We start from the raw sequence: 21,526 nt of genomic DNA, 5'->3' as shown, positions 1-21,526 counted from the left end.
GGTGCCAAAGTCTTTCAATTACTTTTTTTCAATGGTTCTCTCCACTTTTCTTTCTGTCTCTTTCCACATATGAACACCTCTTTCATCCTCTGATACAGGCCTCACTCTTATAAGGAACATGTGATTCCATTGCAATTACACAGCTCATCCTAAATAATCTTCCCATGTCAAGATCCTTAATGAAATCCCACCTGCAAAGTCCCATGTGTTGCATAAGGTCACCCATTTACACGATCAAGGGGTTAGAATGTGGGCATCTCTGGGGACCAGTATTTCACCTGTCACATGGGGTTTGAACACCTGATGGAATCTGGGAGCCTGATGAGGAAGGGTGTCACCTCGGAGGAGCTGGGTCAAAGTGAACCAAGTAGCTGGAACAGGTGGGCATAGGAAGTTGGTGATTCCCAAGGGCACCACTTTGGCAGAAGACAGACAGTTGGGGACCCCTCTACCTCTCAGGTCTTGGATTTGTAGACAGAGACTGAGAGCCTCCCACCAGGAAAGGGCACTGTCTGCATATGAAGAGAAAGATACACCTTGCTAATGCAGTAAGAACAGGCCTAAAAGCAACTAACACTAATGGAGAGGCTTTTGAACCTCAGAGAGGTGGACCCAAGTGATATCACTGGTTTCTTTTCGAGGGAAAATTTGAATTTTTTTTTTTCTTTAACTGCACTCTTTAGGGTCTCCCAGTTGGCTGTTATTAGTATAGACTGCTTTTCTAATGGGAAGTGAATTTTGCACTTAGCTGCTGAAGGGAATGATGACATTAGCAACGGGTACATGAGTGTAAGCAACAGCAGCGTGGGATCAGAGCCAGGATCTGAGAGATGCAGAGCTGGAAGGCAGGAGAGAGCTCTCTGGGAGCAAGCAGAGGGGAGCAAGAGTAATAAGCACTGAAAACAAGGATGACCCCTGGAGACACTCAAAGGGACATTTTGAAGACTGGGCACTGACTGTGGCCTCACTCTGCTCCCCTCCATCCCATGCCATACCTCACTTCTTCTTTTCCCCCTCACTGAGCCCCACAGGCAGCCTCAGTTCCATTGACCACAGGCCCTTTGCACATGCCACACTTGCTACACAAAACTCCCTTTGGCCCACTCCTTGGGATATAAGTCATCCTCATTCCTCAGCTGTCATCTCAACTGTCACGTCCCCCCAGGGGTCCACATGTCCCCTGCCTAAGCCTCAGGCAACTAATATGGAAGCATCTAGAAGCCTCAAACCTTCATCACTGCTCTTCCTACAGCACTCCAAAAATACAAATAAACTATAAGCAATTCGGCAATAGAGGAGACTTTAAAGAGTTACTCAGTGTTTCGTTCACCACAAAGAAACATCTATGAAATCAAAGTTATCCCCTAAACCAGGGAAACAGGCTGTTACCACCAAAGTTCTGAGAGAAATGAGGAAGACATGACCTGGAAGCAGATGGAGAAAACACCACAGGCCTGTGTTTCTAAGTGTTTGCTAAGTATCATTGTGACCAGGACCTTATAAGAAAAAGCAAATTCCTGATCATTTTCACATCACTCTTCTCTCAGATGCAAAGAGTAAACGATGAGAGCAAGAGTCGGGGGTGGAAAGAGAGGGAGAGGGAGAAACAAAGTAATTTATAAATGAACTGCGCTGGCTGGACGGAGTTGGAACTCCAACCCTGCCAACACATGATTCCCTCCTGTTGATTTCCCATCCCATCATCATCTCCCTCCAGGTAACCAACACCCTCCGCCACAGAGGCCCTAAGACATGGGGACACATGATTGTGATCAGATTTGGGCGACAGGGTGTCTAAAAAATGGCTCTCTCAACCCAGACGTGCTGGACAAACCGACGTGAAAATCCACCGTGGTTTCAGAGGTTGCCTTCTAGTGTTAAGCTTTTCAAATCCCGACTAAGGTTGGAGACAATTTTATACTGAAAGGTGATAATAAGGTGGCTTAAGTAAAAGAAACATGAAGGGCTACATCAAATCCAACATTTTTCCAAAACCATGTAAGAATACACTTACATAAGAGTTTCAATGAGTAATCAATAACTTATATGGTTTTGACGAGTAATCAATAAAAACCAGATGATTATACAAATATATATAAAGAAGTAAGAAACCTCATGGTATGAAAACCAATAATATTATATATTTTGGGGAAAAAGTATACCAGAATAGAGAGACCCTTCCTGAAATGAGTACATTTTTTAAAAGGCAATTTACTTTATTTAAAGGTTAATATCTTTGGGTTTTCACTTTAAAGTCAGGAATTTAAAATATCTGCTCTCTTCACTCATATTTAAACCTGTCCTGGGTTTACTATCAAAGGTAATACAACAAAAATACAAATAAAATGTGAAGAGAACATATAAACACAGAAAATTGAAAATATTTTAAAATCACGTGCAAATAATATGATTGTCTTCTTAGAAAGGTAAGAAATGAGAAAAAAATAGAAATTTAATAAGGGATCATAGCTCAGGATACAGTAAGGAAAAATATATTAAATCCTTTCTATGTTACAACAATAAACAGAAAGATAGTGGGCATAAAAATATATCCAGAGAAACGAAAAAAAAAAAAAGAAAAAAATTAGAACTGCATTAAAAGAAATCATCGGGGAAAGAGGTACATCGAATATCAAGAAAAATCTCAATTTTGCAGGCATGTCGGCACTCTACAAGTCAACTCTTTCTTGTAAACAATTCAAAAAAAAAAAAAAGGTTTTATTTTTCCCAAAAGGGAAGGGAGCAATGACAAAATGGTTCTGAGGTTCAAAGGAAAAAATGTCAACCGGGCGTGGTGGCTCACGCCTGTAATCCCAGCACTTTGGGAGGCTGAGACAGGTAGATCATGAGGTTAGGAGTTCGAGACCAGCCTGGCCAATATGGTGAAATCCTGTCTCCATTAAAAATACAAAAATTAGCTGGGTGTGGTGGTGGGCACCTGCAGTACCAGCTGCTCGGGAAGCTGAGGCAGGAGAATTGCTTGAACCCAGGAGGCAGAGGTTGCAGTGAGTCGAGATCATGCCACTGCATTCCAGCCTGGGCGACAGAGCAAGATTCTGTCTCAAAAAAAAAAAAGTCACCAAAATCAGAACGCTCAAATATAAGACACCATGAATAAAAATTTGAAGACTTGCCTGTCAAAAAATACTGTTAAACTATCTAATGGCAAAAATAAGATGAAAAAGCATTTTCATAGTAAATGGTTGGCAATATTTAATGTCTATAAAAAAATGAAGAACACTTATAAAACAGTAGGGACATATCGGGAGATAAGAATAAAGGCAAAGTAACAAATACCTAAAAGAAGAAGTAGGCTGGGCACAGTGGCTCTTGCCTGCAATCCTAGCACTTTGGGAGGCCGAGGCGGGTAGATTGCCTGAGCTCAGGAGACCAGCCTGGGCAACCTGGTGAAACCCCGTCTCTACTAAATACAAAAAAAAAATTAGCTGGGCACGATGGTGTGCACCTACTGTAGTCCCAGCTACTTGGGAGGCTGAGGCAGGAGAACTGCTTGAACCTGGGAGGCAAAGGTTGCAGTGAGCCAAGATGGTGCCCCTGAACTCCAGCCTGGCGACAGAGCGAGACTCTGTCTCAAAAAAAAAAAAAGTAGTATATATGGCCAATTGATGTACTATTTTTTTTTTTTAATTACAGAAGTAAAGAACTGAAGCTAGGCAAAGATTAATGTTCCATGTGATAGTACACGACAAGGGTTTTCTAGGTGATCACCAGCAGTAATGACGGTGGGAAGAAAGGGACATCTGCACATATCCCTGGCATCAAAATAAATTCATATAATTCTGGGGCAATTTCAGAACCAGGTCAAAAGCTATAGAAGTACTCGTACACATTGATCTAAACAATTTGCATTCTAGAAATTGATTCAAAGGAATAAAAACAAGTGCATAAAGTTGATTCAAATTGGCTTTGAAATCCGTAATTCTAAAATGTTAGAAGACACATAACATGTTTGAAATTAAATACTGAAGTATATAATTATGTGTGAAACAAATAAAAATATAAAATTGACAGTAAAAGTCATGTTAGAAAGACTTAAATGACATGAAAAAGTCATTAAGAAATATGAATATGCCAAAAATCACGTTACTAGCACATAACTATCAAAATGTCAACAGGATTTGGACACTATATTTTTCTGTGTTACAAGTTAAACAAGCGTGTAAACAAAAAAAAAAATTCAGTAACTATCTAATTATTCAAAAAGCACTCACTTCTCCACTGGGAATGCAAAGATCCCTTCCTTCATATCATGTCTATGTTTAAAACCTGGCATTCAACTTTTTAGAGGTGGAATCCAAAAAATCTCAGAATTTAAGATCCTATTTAAGATTTTTGACTTATATCTTAAAATCTTAGAAGTAAAATCAGGACACTAAAAATGTAATCCAAATAAAAATCATATAGTTGAAAACTAGGTTTTTCGCCACTTCAACACTGGAATTTCCTTGTACAAGGAGTGAAGAGTGAGCACAGGTTTCACGTGAAATCTCCTCCCAGCTGCCATGGACATCACTGTCCTGTAAACAACATACAGATGACCCACAGGGTTACAGGCTCTTACCAGTGGAATCAGGCTGCTTGGGGTTTGGACTTGGCTTTGGTTTGGGTGCGTCAGGTGGTGCTGGCTCATCTGTTTGTAAGATGAGAGTTGCGATTATGAGTGCCTTGCAGTGAAGAAAATGAAACATCAATTTGCATACAGACGTTCACTAAACAGATAAAAACTGGACCTTGTTCTTTGTCATGGTGGGGATACCCATACAGTCTGCTGCCAATATCCTTCCAACATCTTCCAGCTACAGTACTTATCTTCAAGTATTTTCAATAAAACCTATCAGGCAGCTTTTCAGATCAGCTATAGAATTGGCAAGGTACTGTGTAAAATGAAAATACAGAAACCCTTGTTCAACTGTATTAAGAATTTCAAGATGACAACTACAGACTCAAACCAATATGGCGCCCTTGTAAGCATGGGTCCTTGGGTGATCGAACAAGTCACCCACTCATGAAGCCTAACCTGGCCAGGGGAGTCACATTTGCCTTACATCATTCCAAAGACTGTAAGAATTTTAAAATAAAACTATGCATACTGGTAAAAAAAAAAAAAAAAAAAGAAAGAAAAAAAAAGAAAGAAAAAACAGTCCAACAACATCAAAAACAAATGACGACACACCTACCCTAATTTTCCACTGTGCAAACAGGTTTCATTGATCATTCACAAGAGATATGTTTTTTGGAAACGATAATAATTTGGTGGTAATAAGCAAGTCGGCAACAGAGGAGACTTTAAGGAGTTACTCACAGTTTCCTCTGTCATGTAAGGAATCTGCTAAGTCAAAGTCATCCCCTAAAGAAGGGAACTGGCTGTTAACACCAAAGTTCTCAGAGAAATGAGGAAGAAATGATCTCGTAAACGGATGCAGAAAACACCATACCCCGACGTTCCTAAATACTTTTCTGGATATCCCTCTAACCAGAATCTCAACAGAAAAAATGAATTCCTGATCATTTTCACATCACTCTCCCTTCTGATGAAAACAGCAAAAGATGAGAGCCAGAGAGAGAGAAATAAACTAATTTATAAACCAATTGTGCTGCCTGGACAGAGTTGGAATTCCAACTCTAACCTGCACATGGTTCTCTCCTGTTGATTTCCTGTCCAAATATCATCTCCCCCCAGGTAACCAACACCGTCCGCCAGGGAGGCCCTAAGAGGGGCTAGCGGGTGTCTAAAACGTGACTCTACCAACCCAGATATGCCAGACAAACTGACGTGAAAACTCACCATGGTTTCAGAGGTTGTCTTCTAGTTTTAAGCTTTTCAAATCCCAACTAAAGTTGGCTAATTTTTTTTTTTTTTTTTTTTTTGAGACGGAGTCTTGCTCTGTCCCCCAGGCTGGAGGGCAGTGTTGCGATCTCGGCTCACTACAACCTCCTCCTCCCCCAGGTTCAAGAGATTCTCCTGCCTCAGTCTCCTGAGTAGCTGGGACTACAGGTGCCCACCACCACACCCAGCTAATTTTTGTATTTTTAGTAGAGATGGGGTTTCACCATATTGGCCAAGCTGATCTCGAACTCCTGACCTTGTGATCCACCCGCCTCAGCCTCCCAAAGTGCTGGGATTACAAGGGTGAGCCACTGTGCCCAGCCAGGTTGGGGAAATTTTTATACTGAAAGGGGATAACAAGGAAATGTAAATAAAAGAAACATGAGGAGCTACATCAAATCCAACATTTTTCCAAAACCATGTAACAGTACATGAGTAATCAATAAAAATCAAATAAGTAGTCAAACATATTGCATATAAATAATATATTTCATGGTATGAGAAACTATATTATTACATGTTTAGGAAAAAAAGTATACTAGAGTAGAAAGAGGCTTTTTGAAGTGATTTATTTTATTTAAAGGTGAATCTCCTTGGGTTTTTGCCCTAAAGTCTGAAATAAAAGCTGTTTACTGCATTTACAATTCTACATATGAAAAGCTGTCCTGGGTTTATCTAGCAAAGACAGTACAACCAAATTACAAATAAACTGTAAACAAAATGTACAAATATAAAAAAGAGGAAATTAAAAAAAAATAATTTGCAAGCAATTTGTGGATCGTAAAGAAAAATATACAAAATCCTTTGTACATTATAGAAACAAACAGAAAAATAGTGGACATAGAAATAGATTCAGAGAAACAAAAAACAATTGAGAAATCCATTGACAGAAATCATCAGGAAAAACAGATGCATCAAATCTCAAGGAAAAAGCTCAACTTTGAAAATGTTTCCCGACTTCTTTGATCAACTTATGTTTGAAGACAATGCAAATGAAATTAAAAAGACGGTTTTACTTTTCCCAAGCGGGAGACACGATGGCAAAATTATTCTCCATCAAAAAAAATTTAAAAACCAGAAAACCAACACAAACTTAAGACACCATTAAAAAAAATAGGTCTTGTTTGTGAAACATTCCTGTGAAAAATATTAAAAGGCAAAAATACATAGCAAAAACATTTTCATAGTGAGTGGCTAATAATCTTTAATATCCATAAATAACTGAAGAAGACTTATAAATCAGTAGGTACATATGATAATTTAAGAATAAAGGGTATAACATCCAATACACAAAAGAAGTATCCATGGCTAACTGGAAGGCACTATTTTTTTTTTTAATTTCAGAATTAGAGATGTGAAACTAAGACAAGTTTGATACAATCCTTACACTATCTGACAAAGGTTTTTTGTTTTTTTTTTTTTTTTTTTTGAGATGGAGTCTCGCTGTCTCTCCCAGGCTGGAGTGCAGTGGCGTGATCTCGGCTCACTGCAAGCTCCGCCTCCCAGGTTCACGCCATTCTCCCGCCTCAGCCTCCCAAGTAGCTGAGACTACAGGCGCCCGCCACCACACCCGGCTAGTTTTTTGTATTTTTAGTAGAGACGGGGTTTCACCGTGTTAGCCAGGATAGTCTCGATCTCCTGACCTCGTGATCCACCCGCCTCGGCCTCCCAAAGTGCTGGGATTACAGGCTTGAGCCACCGCGCCCGGCCCTGACAAAGGTTTTGTAGGTGATAACCAGTAGAGATGGTGTGACGATAGGGACATCTGCACACACCATCATCAAAATAAACTGGGACAATTCTGGGGCAAATGGCGAACCAGGTCAAAAACTAGAAAAGGACTCATATACATTGATCTAGACAATTTGAATACCAGAAATCTCTTCAAAAAAAAAAAGCAGATGAAGTTGACTCAAATTTGCCTTGTAATTCATAACTCTAAAAAGTCAGAAGACACAATATTTTAGACATTAGGGATTAGTTAAATAAATTAATGTATTATATATTTATATAGAATAGTATATAATTGACAGTAAATGTCATATGATATAAATGATAAAATGACATGAGCAAATGTTCAGTGACTATTAATAACTATAAAATAGGCCGGGTGCAGTGGCTCATGCCTGTAATCCCAGAATTTTGGGAGGCCGAGGTAGGCAGATCACCTGAGGTCAGGAGTTTGAGACCAGCTTGGCCAGCGTGGTGAAACCCCACCTGTACTAAAAATACACACAAAAAAATTAGCTGGGCATGGTGGTGCATGCCTGTAATCCCAGTTACTCAGGAGGCTGAGGCAGGAGAATTGCTCGAACCCAGGAGGCAGAGGTTGCAGTGAGCTGAGATCGTGCCACTGCACTCCCACCTGGGTGACAGAGCGAGACTCCATCTCAAATAATAATAAATAATAATAATAATAATGTTACAGTGCAGTATGAACAAAAGACTGGCTTTATTACTTAACATTTGCTTCATTTAAACTGATATATAAAATATAAGTGCAAATAACCATCAAAATGCCAAGAGCGCAGGCACATTATTTATGATTCTGTGTTAAAAATTAAAAACAAAAACTAAAACCCTGAATGTTTCACAACAATTCACTTCAAAAACCAGTTGCTAGTCAGATTACCCTGAGAATGCTCTCATGTGTCAAAATAGCTGATACAAATATTCAAGAGCAAAAACACTGAAAACACCCAAGTTTCTCTACAGGGAATGCACAGGCCATTTTCTCTATACCAAGTTCATATGAAAATCTTGTGCTCAGTGTTTTAGAAGTTCCATACAGTCTTGGAAGTAAAATCAGCAAACTAAAAATAAAATGAAGTCAAATATCTATTTCAGAAAACCGTGTACTTCCCTCCCTGCCCAATGGAATAACTCTGTACAGAGTTAATAGCAAGCACATGCTCATCTGAAAGCCTCTCGTCCAGCTGACGTGGATGCCACTCTACTATGGACAATATACAGACAACCCATAGAGTGAGAAGCACTTACCAATGAATCCAGGTTGCTTAGGGTTTGCATTTGGCTTCGGCTTGGGTGAATTAGGAGGTGCTGGTTCATCTCTTTGTGACAATGAAAGTTGCAATTGTGACTGTCTTAGAGTAAAGAAAATGCAACATCAATTTGCATAGAGATGGCTGACAGATCAGGTAAAAGTTGGAGCTTGCTGCTTGTCATGGCAGGGATAACCATACACACAGCCTCCTGCCAACTTTCTTCCATCACTTCCAGCTACATTGTTTAACATCAAATTAAACTAAAGCAGCTGTCTAGCCCAGTGACAGAACTGGCAAGGTCCTGTGCAAAACAAAAATGTGGGACCCTCATCCCAACTGTATGAAGAAGAGCCACATGCTAACTACAGACCAGTAAACCAATATAGCACCTTTGTAAGCACAGCTCCCTGGGTGGCTTCACAAGTCGCATGCCTGTGCGCCTCACATGGCCAGGAGAGTCACATTTGCCTTACATCATTCCAAAGACTAAACAAAAGCAAGTGAACTGGTAAAAAAAAAAAAAAAAAAAAAAAGTCCAACAACATCAAAAACAGACAACATCACACTTACTCCCTAAGTTTCTATGGTGCAAACAAGTTCCATTGATCATTCTCAAGAGGTAAGTCTCTTGCAAATGATAATAATTGAGTGATAACAAGCAAGTCAGCAACAGAGGAGACTTTAAAGAGCTACTCACGATTTCCTCCACCATGAAAGGCATCTGCGAAGTCCAAGTCAGCCCCTACAAAAAGGAAACGGGCTGTTAACACCAAAGTTCTCAGAAATGAGGAAGGAAGGAGCTCATAAACAGAAATCACCGGAGCCCCATGTGACTAAATACTTTTCTGAATATGACTCTCACCAGGATCTCATTAGAAAAAGCAAATTCCTGACCATTTTCACATCACTCTTCTCTCACATGAACAGATTAGAGATCAGAAGGTCGGGGTGTGGGGCTGGGGGGAAGAGAGAAAGAGAAAGAGAAAGAAGAGATAGACACAAAGAGAGAAAGAAATTCATAAATCAATTCTGCTCCCGGACTGAGTAGGAACTCCAACTTTGCCTGCACACTGTTTGCTCCTGTTTATTCCCATCCCATCGTCATCTCGTTCGACACCCCCAACGCCTTCTGTGAGGGAGACCCGAAGAGGTGAGGAAGAATGACTGTGATCAGATTTGGGCTAGAGAGCGTCTAAAAAGTGGGTCTACCCACCAGGTATGTTCTTGATCATTTCAGAGGCTGCCTTCCAGTTCTAAGCTTTTCAAATTCTAACTAAGGTAGAGCAACTGTTTTTGATTTGTTTTGAGACAGGGTCTTCCTCCGTCACCCAGGTTGGAGTGCAGTGGTCTGACCACAGCTCACTGCAGGCTCCGCCTCCTGGCTTCAAGCAATCCTCCTGCCTCAGCCTCCCAAGCAGGTGGGACAGGAGGTATGTGCCACCACGCCTGCTAATTTTTTATTTCATTTTAGAGAGGGGGTCTTGCTATGTCGCCCAGGCCGGTCTTGAACTCCTGGGCTTGAAAGATCCTCCCATCTTAGCCTCCCAGAGTGCTGGGATTATATGTGTGAACCTCTATTCCTGGCCATCAGGAACTTTCTACATGGGGAAGGGGAAAAAAGGAGGCTTAAATGAAGGAAACATGAGGGGCTACTTTGAATCCAACACTTTTCAACACCATGTAACAACAGTACATTAGTCATCACTAAAAAACTGATGATTTTTCCAATATATTGTGTATAAAGAAATAAGAAGTGTCACGGTATGAGAACCTATACTATTATATGTTTAAAAAAGAAAGTATACTAGAATAGAGAGATCTTCTTGGAATGAATATCTGGTTTTGCAAAGACCATTTATTTTATTTAAAGGTGAACCTCTTTAGGTTTTTGCCTTGAAATCAGGAATAAAAAAATGTCCACTGTCTTCACTCATACTTAACGCCGTCATGTGTTCTCTAGCAAAGCCAATTCAATCAAAATACGAATGCACGCTGAAGATAACGAAAAAACACAGAAAAGCAGACAATTTTTAAAAATCACTTACATGTCGGTCTTCTTAGAAATACAAGAAATGGAGAGAGAACAATTGGAGTTCATAAGGTTCATCATTCAGTGGAGAGTAAGAGAGAATGCACAGAAATGCTGCTATAGTTCAGAAATAGAGAGAAAAACAGCACACATAAAAATGTATTCAGCAAAACAAATCAATACTGACGGGAAAACACCTTAGAAATCCATTTAAAGAAATCACCAGGAGAAAAAGGCACACAGAAGAATTTGAGTCCCAATGAAAATGCTCGGTTTTACAAATATTTTAGCATTCTATAAATCAATTCATAGTTGTAAGTAATTCAAAAGAAAAGAAAAAGATGGTTTTCTTTTTCCCAAGAGGGAAGAGAGACAGTGATAAAATGGTTCTGAAGTTAAAAGGAAAAACATGGTACACAAAGGTGGAAACTCACACAAATCGAAGACAACATAAAAAAGAAACATTCAAGTCTTGCTTGTAAATGGTTCTGTTCAAAATGTTTTCAGAGGCAACAATAAAGTGGAAACACATTTTCATAATATACTGGGCAATGTTAATTGTCTATAAGTAATTCAAAAATGACTAGAAATCAGGGAGGACATACTAGCACAGAAGAATAAAAGCCACAGTATGCCATACACAGAAGGAGTCTCCACGGCCCACTGATGCATTGTTTTTGGTTCAAGTTTCAGAATTAAAGACATGAAACTAAGACAAGGTTAGCATGACATTTTGCACTACTGGACAAAGATGTTTTGGTGAACACCACTATCGGAGATGGTGTGAGGAAAGGGTCATCTGCGCACCCCGCTGCCATCAAAATAAATTGGTGCAATTCTGAGGCAATTTCAAAACCATGTCAGAAGCTACCAATGTACTCACAAACATTGATCTAAACAACTTGCACTCTAGAAACATATCTTCAGGCCGGGCGCGGTGGCTCAAGCCTGTAATCCCAGCACTTTGGGAGGCCGAGGCGGGTGGATCACGAGGTCAGGAGATCGAGACCATCCTGGCTAACATGGTGAAACCCCGTCTCTACTAAAAATACAAAAAACTAGCCGGGCGAGGTGGCGGGCGCCTGTAGTCCCAGCTACTCGGAGGCTGAGGCAGGAGAATGGCGTGAACCCGGGAGGCGGAGCTTGCAGTGAGCCGAGATCGCGCCACCGCACTCCAGCCTGGGCAACACAGCGAGACTCCGTCTCAAAAAAAAAAAAAGAAACATATCTTCAAACACTTTCCTTTACACAGAGATGGTTTTCCCCATAGTAAGTCTACATCTAAAAGCTCTTATTCAGTTATCTGGAAGTTCCGTTTATCTTTGAAGTGACATCAAGAAAAGAAAAATAAAATCCAAACCGAAAACTATTTTTGAAATCTAGGTTTTCCACTACTTGAGCACTGCAATCACCTTGTAATTCAACAGCAGGAACAGGCTCACCTGAAATCTCCTCTTCTCAGATGACATGAACATCACTGCCGGGTAAACGACATAGAGACCACCCGGAGGGTTAGAGGCTCTTATCAGTGAAACCAGGTCGGTTGGGGCTTGGATCTGGCTTTGGTTTGGGGGATCAGGCGGTGCTGGGTCACCTGTTTGTAAAACATGAGAGTTGCGATCATCAGTGCCTTGCAGTCCAAAAAAAAATGAAAAATCAATTTCCATAGCGACCAGAAAAATGAAAAATCAATTTCGATAGTGACCAGAAAAGAAAATGAAAAATTAATTTCGATAGTGACCAGAAAAGAAAATGAAAAATCAATTTCAATAGCAACCACAAAAGAAAATGAAAAATCAATTTCCATAATGGCCAGAAAAGCAAATGAAAAATCAATTTGCATAGAGACTGTTCACTAAACAGGTAAAAAGTGGCCCTTGTTTTTGTCATGGTGGGGATGTCCATACACACAGCCTCTTGCCAATTCCCTTCCATCATCTTCCAGCTACAGGATTTAAGTATTTTCAAAGAAAACTAAGCCAGGTGTCCAGACCACCTCCAGAATTTAAGAGGTCCTGTGCAAAATGAAAATGCAAGACTCACTGTTCCCATTTTATGAAGAATTTCGAGATGGCAGCTACAGAGTAATACACCAATATAGTGCCCTTGTATGCACAGGTCACATGCCCATGAAGTCTGACCCGGCCAGGGAAGTGACATTTGCCTTATATCATTCCAGAAGCTGTAACAATTTTAAAATAAAAGCCAGCATACTGGTGGAAAAAAGAATCCAACAACAACAAGAATAAATCACAACAAGGCATATATTTCCAATATTTCCACTGTATAAACCCAATCCATGGATCATGCAAAAGAGATAAGTCTTTTGGAAATGACAGTAATTTGGTGACAGTAAGCAAGTCGGTAACCAGACTTAAAAAGAGTTACTCACTGTTTCCTCCACCACCAAAGGCATCTGCTAAGTCAAAGTCAGCCCCTAAAGGAGGGAAACGGTCTGTTACTTCTCAAGTTCTGAGAAATCACCAGAGACCCACATGACTAAAGACTTTCTGAATATCACACTGACCAGGATGTCATTTGAAAAAGTAAATTCCTGACCATTTTCACATCATTCTTCCTTCAGATGACAAGAGTAAGAGATGAGAGCAAGAGAGAGAGGGAGAGAGAAATAATGTCATTTGTAAATCAACTGTGCTGCCTGGACCCAGCTGGGACTCCGAATCTACCTGCACACGACTCTCTCTGATTGATTCCCCATTATCTCCTCCCAGGTCCGCAACACCTGACCTGGTAAGCGGACCGTAAGAGGTAGGGCAGGTGACTGTGATCTCATCTGATCTGTGACTGACAGATTCTGATCTGTGTCTCAAAAGTGGCTCTACCCACCCAGTTGGGCTCCATAAACTAATGTGACATTCATGCTAGTTTCAAAGCCAGCCTTCTAGGTTTTTTTGTTTGTTTTGTTTTTGTATTTTTTTTTTTTGAGATGGAGTTTTGCTCTTTTGCCCAGGCTAGAGTGCAGTGGTGCAATTTCGGCTCACTGCAACCTCCGCCTCCCGGGTTCAAGCCATTCTCCTGCCTCAGCCTCCCAAGTAGCTGGGATTACAGGTGCACGCCACCACACCTGTATAATTTTTGTATTTTTAGCAGAGGCGGGGTTTCTCCATGTTGGTCAGGCTGATCTTGAACTCCTGACCTCAACTGATCCAGCCGCCTCAGCCTCCTAAGGTGCTGGGATTACAGGCGTGAGCCACCTTACCCGGCCCAGCCTTCTAGTTCTAAGCTTTTCAAATCCCAATTAAGGTCGAGGCACATTTTATATTGGGAGTGATCAAGGAGGCTCAAATGAAAGAAACATGAGGGGCTACATCAAAATGAATCTTTTTTTTTCAAAACCATATGAAAATACACAAGTAATGAATAAAAAGCACATGATTTTTCACATATATTGTATAGAAAGGAATAAGAAATCTCATAGCATAAGAACGTATGTGTTCAGGAAAAAAAGCATACTAGAAGAGAAAGACACTTCTTGAAATGATTTATTTTACTTAAAGGTGAATCTCTTTGGGGTTTTGCCCTAATGTCTGGAAAAAAGCTGTCTACCGTATTTACAACCCCATGTATTAAAAGTTGTCCTGAGTTTTCTAGCAAAGGCAATAGAACTGAATTACAAATAAACTGTAAAGAGAACATATAAATCCAGGAACGGGGAAAATTTTTAAAACCCATTACCAAATAATATGACAGACTTCTTAGAAAAGGTCAGAAATGACGAGAAAAAAAATTGGATTTTAACAAAGGGTCATCATTTCATAGATAGTAAAAAAATACATACACCATCGTTTCTACGTGACAGAAATAAACAGAAAAATAGTGGACACGAAAATGGATTCAGAGTAACAAAAACAAGGAAAAAACACTTTAGAAACCCATTGACGGAAACAACAAGAGAAAGAGACAAATCTAATCTCAAAGAAAAAGCTCAGGCCAGGCGCAGTGGCTCACACCTGTCATCCCAGCACTTTGAGAGGCTGAGGTGGGCAGATCACCTGAGGTCAGGGGTTCAAGACCAGCCTGGCTAACATGGCGAAATCTCGTCTCTACTCAAAATACAAGAATTTGCCTAGCATTGTGGTGCATGTCTGTAATCCTAGCTACTTGGGAGGCTGAGGCACGAGAATCGCTTGAACCCAGGAAGTGGAGGCTGCAGTGAGCCAAGATCACGCCACTTGAGGCTCTGTCTCAAAAAACAAAACAAAACAAAAAAAAGAAAAAGCTCAACATTGAAAACGCATTACCATTCCTTGAATCAACCTATGATTATAAACAATTCAAACGAAATTAAAAAGAAGGTTTTACTTCTCCCAAGAGAAGAGACAACAGCAAAATGATTCCCAATTTAAATGGAAAAGAAAAAGTTACATGAAGCAGGATACCCACACAAACGTAAGACACCATTAAAAAAAATAAACATACTGCTTGTAAAACATTCCTGTTAAAAATATTCAAAGGCAAAAATAAAGTGCAAAACCATTTTCATAATAAGTGGCTGGTAATCTTTTATATCGATAAATCACTGAAGAAGGCTTATACATCAGTAGGTAGCGAGGCCGAGACAGGCGGAACATCTGAGGTCAGGAGTTCGAGACCAGCCTGGCCAACATGGTGAAACCCCGTTTCTACTAACAATACAAAACTGAGCCGGGCCTGGTGGCGGGCACCATGAATTGAAGGATAAAGGCCAAAGCATCCAATACACAAAAGAAGGCGTCTCCATGGCCCATTGGGATGCATTATGCTTTGTACATTTCAGAACGAGAGATGTGAAACTAAGACTAGTTTGATATAATAATGACACTATTCGACAAAGGTTTTGTAGGTGATCATTGCTACTGGAAAAGGTTTGAAGACACAGATATTTGCAGATACCCTGGTATCAAATCAAACTGGTGAGATTCTGGGGCAAGCACACAACCAGGTTAAAAGCTATAAAAGTAGTCATATGCATTGATCTAGACAATCTGAATACCAGAAATCTCTTCAAAGGAATGAAAAAGGATAGATAAAGTTGACTCAAATTGGCTTTGTAATTCATAATTCTAAAATGTCAGAGGACACGATGTTTTCAACGTTAGGGATTAAAGAAATTAATGTATTTTATTATATACTTAGATAGAATAGTATTTGTCAGTAAATGTCATATGATAGAAATGAGAAAACGACATGAGAAAACGTGAATAAATATTCCTATTAATAAGTATAAAATAATGTTACAATAAACAACATAGAGACCACCCGTAGGGTTAGAGGCTCTTACCAGTGAAACCAGGTCAGTTGGGGTTTGGATCTGGCTTTGGTTTGGGGGGATCAAGGGGTGCTGGGTCACCTGTTTATAAGACATGAGAGTTGCGATCATCAGTGCCTGTAGTCAAGAAAATGAAAAATCAATTGCCATAGCGACCAGAAAATGAAAAATCAATTTCAATAGCGACCAGAAAAGCAAATGAAATGTCAATTTGCATAGAGACTGTTCACTAAACAGGTAAAAATTGACCCCTGTTTTTGTCATGGTGGGGATGCCCATACTCGTAGCCTCCTGCCAATTCCCTTCTGTCATCTTCCAGCTACAGGATTTAACTTCAAGCATTTTCAAAGAAAACTAAATCAGGCGTCCAGACCACCTCCAGAATTTGGGAGGTCCTGTGCAAAATGAAAATGTGCGACCCATTGTTCCAACTTTATGAAGAACTTGAAGATGGCAGCAATACAGCAATAAACCGTGGCACCCTTGTGAGCACAGGTCCCTGTGTGACTGCACAGGTCATATGCCCATGAGGCCTGACCTGGTCAGGGGAGTCACATTTGCTTTACATTGTTCCAAAGACTGTAACCATTTTAAAATAAAAGCCAGCATACTGGCTGGGCGTGATGGCTCGCATCTATAATCCCAGCACTTTGGGAGGCCAAGGTGAGTGCACAGCTTGAGTTTAGGAGTTTGAGACCAGCCTGGTCCACCTGGCAAAACCCAACCCCTACCAAAAGACAGAAATTAGCCGGGCATGGTAGTGGGCGCCTGTAATCCCAGCTGCTGGGGAGGCTGAGGCCTGAGAATTGCTTAAGCCCAGGAGGCGGAGGTTGCAGTGAGCTGAGATTGCACCACTGCACTCCAGCCTGGGCCACAGAGTTAGACTCTGAAACTACACTTAAAAAAAAAAAAGCCAGCATACTGGTAAAAAAATAATAATAATAATCAAAAATGCAACAACAAAAATAAACAACACATGTACTTCCTCTGTTTCCACTGTCCAAACTCAATTCATTTATCATGCAAAAGAGATGTCTCGAAAATGATAATAATTCGATGATAATCAGCAAAGCCAGCAACAGAGGAGACTTTAAAAACTTCCTCACTGTTTCCTCCATCACAAAAGGCATCTGCTAACTCAAATCAGCCCCTAAAGGAGGGAAATAAGCTGTTAATACCAACGTTCTAAGGAATGAGGAAGGAATGACCCCAAAACAGGTGGAGAACACACCACAGCCCCACATTTCTAACCACTTCAGAAAAAGTGAATTCCTATTTTCGCATCACTCTTCCCTCAGGTGAAAACAGTAAAAGAGGAGCATGAGACAGAAAAAGAGGGAGTAAGAGAGACAGACAGACATAGAGAGACGGAGAGAGAGAGAGGGGATGAGAGAGAGGCGGGAGAGAGAGAAGAGAGAGGAGAGAGAGAAAAGAGAGAGGAGAGAGAGAATAGAGGGGAGAAAGACACAGGAGAGAGAGAGCGGAGAGAGGAGGGGAGAGAGAGGAGAGAGAGGAGAGAGGAGAGGGGAGAGAAGAAAGAGAGGAGAGAGAGGAGAGAGAATGGAGAGAGAGAAGAGAGGAGAGAGAGGAGAGGAGAGGGGAGAGAGGGAGAGAGAGGAGAGAGATAGGTGAGAGAAAGGAGGAGAGAGATGAGAAGGAAAGAGGAGAGAGAAAAGAGAGAGAAAGGAGAGAGAAGAGAAAGGAAAGAGGAGAGGAGAGAGGGGGGAGAGAGGAGAGAGAGGAGAGAGAGGGGAGAGACAGAGAGAGGAGAGAGAGGAGAGAGAGATGAGAGAGAAAGAGAAGAGAGAGGGGGAGAGGAGAGAGAGAGAGGAAAGAGAAGAGAGGAGAGAGAATAGAGAGCGAGAAAGGAGAGAGAGCACGAGAGAGGAGAGAGAGAGAAAAAATGTATTAAATCAATTGTGCCACCAGTACCAGGTTGGAATTCCAACTCTCCCTGCACACAAGTCCCTCCTGCTGATTCCTCATCCCACCATCCTCTCCTCCCACGTCCCCAACAGCTTTTTTGAGGGAGACCCTAAGAGGTGGAGACAGATGACTGTCATCACATTTAGGCTAGAGGGTGTCCAAGAAGTGGCTTTCCCAACCCAGCTATGCCCCACAAACTGATGTGACAATTTACCATGATGTCAGAGGGGCCATCTAGTTTCAAGCTTTTCAAATCCCAACTACAGTTGAGGCACTTTTCAATTGGGAAGGGCGAATAAGGAGGCTTCCATGAAGGAAACTCGAGGGGCTACATGGAAACCAGCACTCCTGCAAATCATCGTTATTGATGCAAGTATGGTGGTCCCTGTCGCCCTATCTCCTGTCTGCCTGTTACATGCCTTTCTTCTCCAGGAAACAGAATTCTTAGGCCACCAGAACTCCCTTGGATATATTTTCCTGACCCCAAGCACATCGTAGGTGCAAAGGAAGGAAGGAATGCATGAAGGATGAAGAAATGAATTTGCAGAGAGACAAGAGAAAAACCCTTTCTGCAGGTGGCTTGGGAACAAATGCAGCCGATAAAACCCTACAGAGCCATCATGTCTACGGTGGTAGCCTGCCAGGAAGAAGGAAGGACAGGTAAGAAGAAAAGAGAAAATACCCAGTAACGGGATTGCTGGGTCAAATGGTAGTTGTACTCTCAGTTCTTTAAGGAACTTCCATACTGTTTTCCATAGTGGAAAAGAAGTCATCCTATGAAAAAAATACCTGCACACGCATTTTAAAAGCAGCACAATTTGCAATTGCAAAAATGTGGAACCCACCGAAATGCTCATCAATCAACAAGTGGGTAAAGAAACTGTGGTATGTATATACAAAGGAATACTACTCAGCCATGAAAAGGAATGTCATTCGCAGCGACCTGGATGGGATTGGAGTCTATTATGCTAAGTGAAGTAAGTCAGGAATGAAAAAGCAAACATCGGCCGGGCGCGGTGGCTCAAGCCTGTAATCCTAGCACTTTGGGAGGCCGAGACGGGCGGATCACAAGGTCAGGAGATCGAGACCATCCTGGCTAACACGGTGAAACCCCGCCCTCTACTAAAAGTACAAAACTAGCCGGGCGAGGTGGCGAGCCTGTAGTCCCAGCTACCGTGAGGCTGAGCCAGGAGAATGGCGAACCCTCGGAGGCGGAGCTTGCAGAGCAGAGATCCCGCCACTGCACTCTAGCCTGGTGACAGAGCGACTCATCTCAAAAAAAAAAAAAAAAAAAAAAGAAAAGCAAACATCGTGTGTTCTCACTCACATGTGGGAGCTAAGCTGTGAGGATGCAAAGGCATAAGAATGACACAATGGACTTTGGGGAATCACGGGGAAAGGGTGGGAAGGAGGTGAGGAATAAAAGACTACAAATAGTGTGCCGTGTATACCGCTCGGGTGATGGGTGCACCAAAATCTCACAAATCATCACCAAAAGGCCGGGCGCGGTGGCTCAAGCCTGTAATCCCAGCACTTTGGGAGGCCGAGACGGGTGGATCACAAGGTCATGAGATCGAGACCATCCTGGCTAACCCGGTGAAACCCCGTCTCTACTATAAAATACAAAAAACTAGCCGGGCAAGGTGGCGGGCGCCTGTAGTCCCAGCTACTCGGGAGGCTGAGGCAGGAGAATGGCGTGAACCCGGGAGGCGGAGCTTGCAGTGAGCTGAGATCCGGCCACTGCACTCCAGCCTGGGCGACAGAGCGAGACTCCGTCTCAAAAAAAAAACAAAAACAAAAACATCATCACCAAAGACCTTCCTCATGTAACCACACACCATGTGTTCCCCAATAACCTATGGAAATAAAAAAATTAATTTAAAAAAATCTGGGAGGCCAAGGCAGGTGGATCAGTTGAGGTCAGCAGTTCAAGACCAGCCTGGCCAACATGGTGAAACCCTGTCTCTACTAAAAATACAAAAATTAGCCAGGCGTGGTGGTGGGCACCTTTAATCCCAGCTACTTGGGAGGCTGAGGCAGGAGAATCCCTGGAACCCAGGAGGTGTAGAGTGCAGTGAGCCCAGATTGCGCCACTGCACTCCAGTCTGGGCAACAGAGCAAGACTCTGTCTCAAAATAAATAAATTAAATAAATAAAAAATAAAGAAAACGGAAAAACATGAAGCCCTGTTCGGAACCTCCCCTGCAGGCTGCCGGCTCCTCTAAGGTTCCCCCTATGGAGCAGGCCTCACTGTCTCTAATCGCTACCAATTGAAAGCACAATTTCTAGGATGCCCAGGGCACATTTTTTGAAATGTGGAAAGCCATTAGCAATTCCTCCTTAAACACAGAGGGCCGGACTCCTAAGAGATGCTCTAGGCTGAGTTACATACTATTAAGAAGAAATTTCGCTGAGCAAACCCGGCCTCCTCTGTCTTCCCCAGAGCCGGGCATGCAGGCTTCTAATCCTAAATATATTCAGCCCTGGTAAGTGTGGGTGGAGGATTACCCAGATGCCGAGGCAAGAAACTGAAGGCACAAACTGTTTCAGTGTAATAAACAGTTAGAATAAGACTAGTTGTAATATAAATTAGATATAGAGATGATCATGGACAATTATCAGTCATTATTATAAACATTATTAATCATTAGCTTTTAATATTACTCTTTGTTGCATTACTCATATAACCAAGGAATAACCGGCGGGTATAGGGTCAGGTGCTGAAGGGACATTGTGACAAGTGACCTAGAAGGCAAGAGGTGAGCCCTCTATCACACCCACATAAGGGTCGCTTGAGGGTTCCTTGGTCAAGCGGTGATGCCAGTGCCTAGGAAGGCACCCGTTACTTAGCAGACCACGAAAAGGAGTCTCCTTTCCTTTAGGAGTCAGGGAACACTCTGCTCCACCAGCTTCTTGTGGAAGGCTGGATATGATCCAGGCCTGCCCGCAGTCATCGGCCTAAGCCCCCTCCTGTGGTGCTCTGCTTCAACGCTCCTTGTTCACCTTCACGTTCCTCCCATACTCCAGGTTCCTCTTTAAAGTTCTTAGAAGATAGTGGTAGAAGAAATAGTGAAAGTCTTAAAGTCTTTGATCTTTATGATAAGTGTATAGAAGAAAACGTTGACGTATGCTGCCTTCCCTCTCTGCTACTTGACCTTATCAATCACTTGGATGACTCACCCTCCTCACCCTGCCCCCTTGTCTTGTATACAACAAATTATCAGCGCCCAACCATTCAGGGCCGCTACCACTACCGGTCTCGGTGTCTTGGTGGTAGTGGTTCCCCGGGCCCAGCTGTTTTCTCTTTATCTATGTGTCTTTCGTCTTTATTTCTTATGATCTCTCGTCTCCACACACGGGGGAACACCCGCCAAGCCCTGTAGGGCTGGACCCTACAGGTAAGGCAAGTCCAGACACGACACTGCCTGCAAGCCGGTCTACTTAAAAGC

General features: G+C 41.9%; 1 protein-coding gene across 30 annotated transcripts in view; it reads right to left on the bottom strand.

Annotated features, from left to right (window-relative positions):
• LOC103880626 overlaps positions 1-21,526 on the bottom strand; it is a 55,500-nt gene that overhangs the window by 31,141 nt on the left and 2,833 nt on the right. For 3 of the 30 annotated variants that reach the window (XR_004181040.1, XR_004181039.1, XR_004181041.1), the window contains exons 2-7: positions 16,164-16,232; positions 13,275-13,319; positions 12,325-12,476; positions 9,551-9,595; positions 8,849-8,952; positions 4,583-4,651 (exon numbers count right to left, since the gene is read on the bottom strand). Coding sequence is in view for 13 of the 30 variants with exons in the window: in XM_031661046.1 (XP_031516906.1) it covers positions 4,583-4,685; positions 8,849-8,952; positions 9,551-9,595; positions 10,067-10,085 (271 nt within the window). In the remaining 17 variants the exon portion in view is untranslated. The other 27 variants (XR_004181054.1, XR_004181047.1, XR_004181048.1 and 24 more) reach the window with 21 other exon arrangements.

This window comes from Papio anubis, chromosome Y (assembly GCF_008728515.1).
Source record: "Papio anubis isolate 15944 chromosome Y, Panubis1.0, whole genome shotgun sequence".
NCBI classification, from domain to species: domain Eukaryota; kingdom Metazoa; phylum Chordata; class Mammalia; order Primates; family Cercopithecidae; genus Papio; species Papio anubis.
Note: the sequence above shows the minus strand (reverse complement) of the source record. Positions and strands in the feature narration are given on the sequence as shown.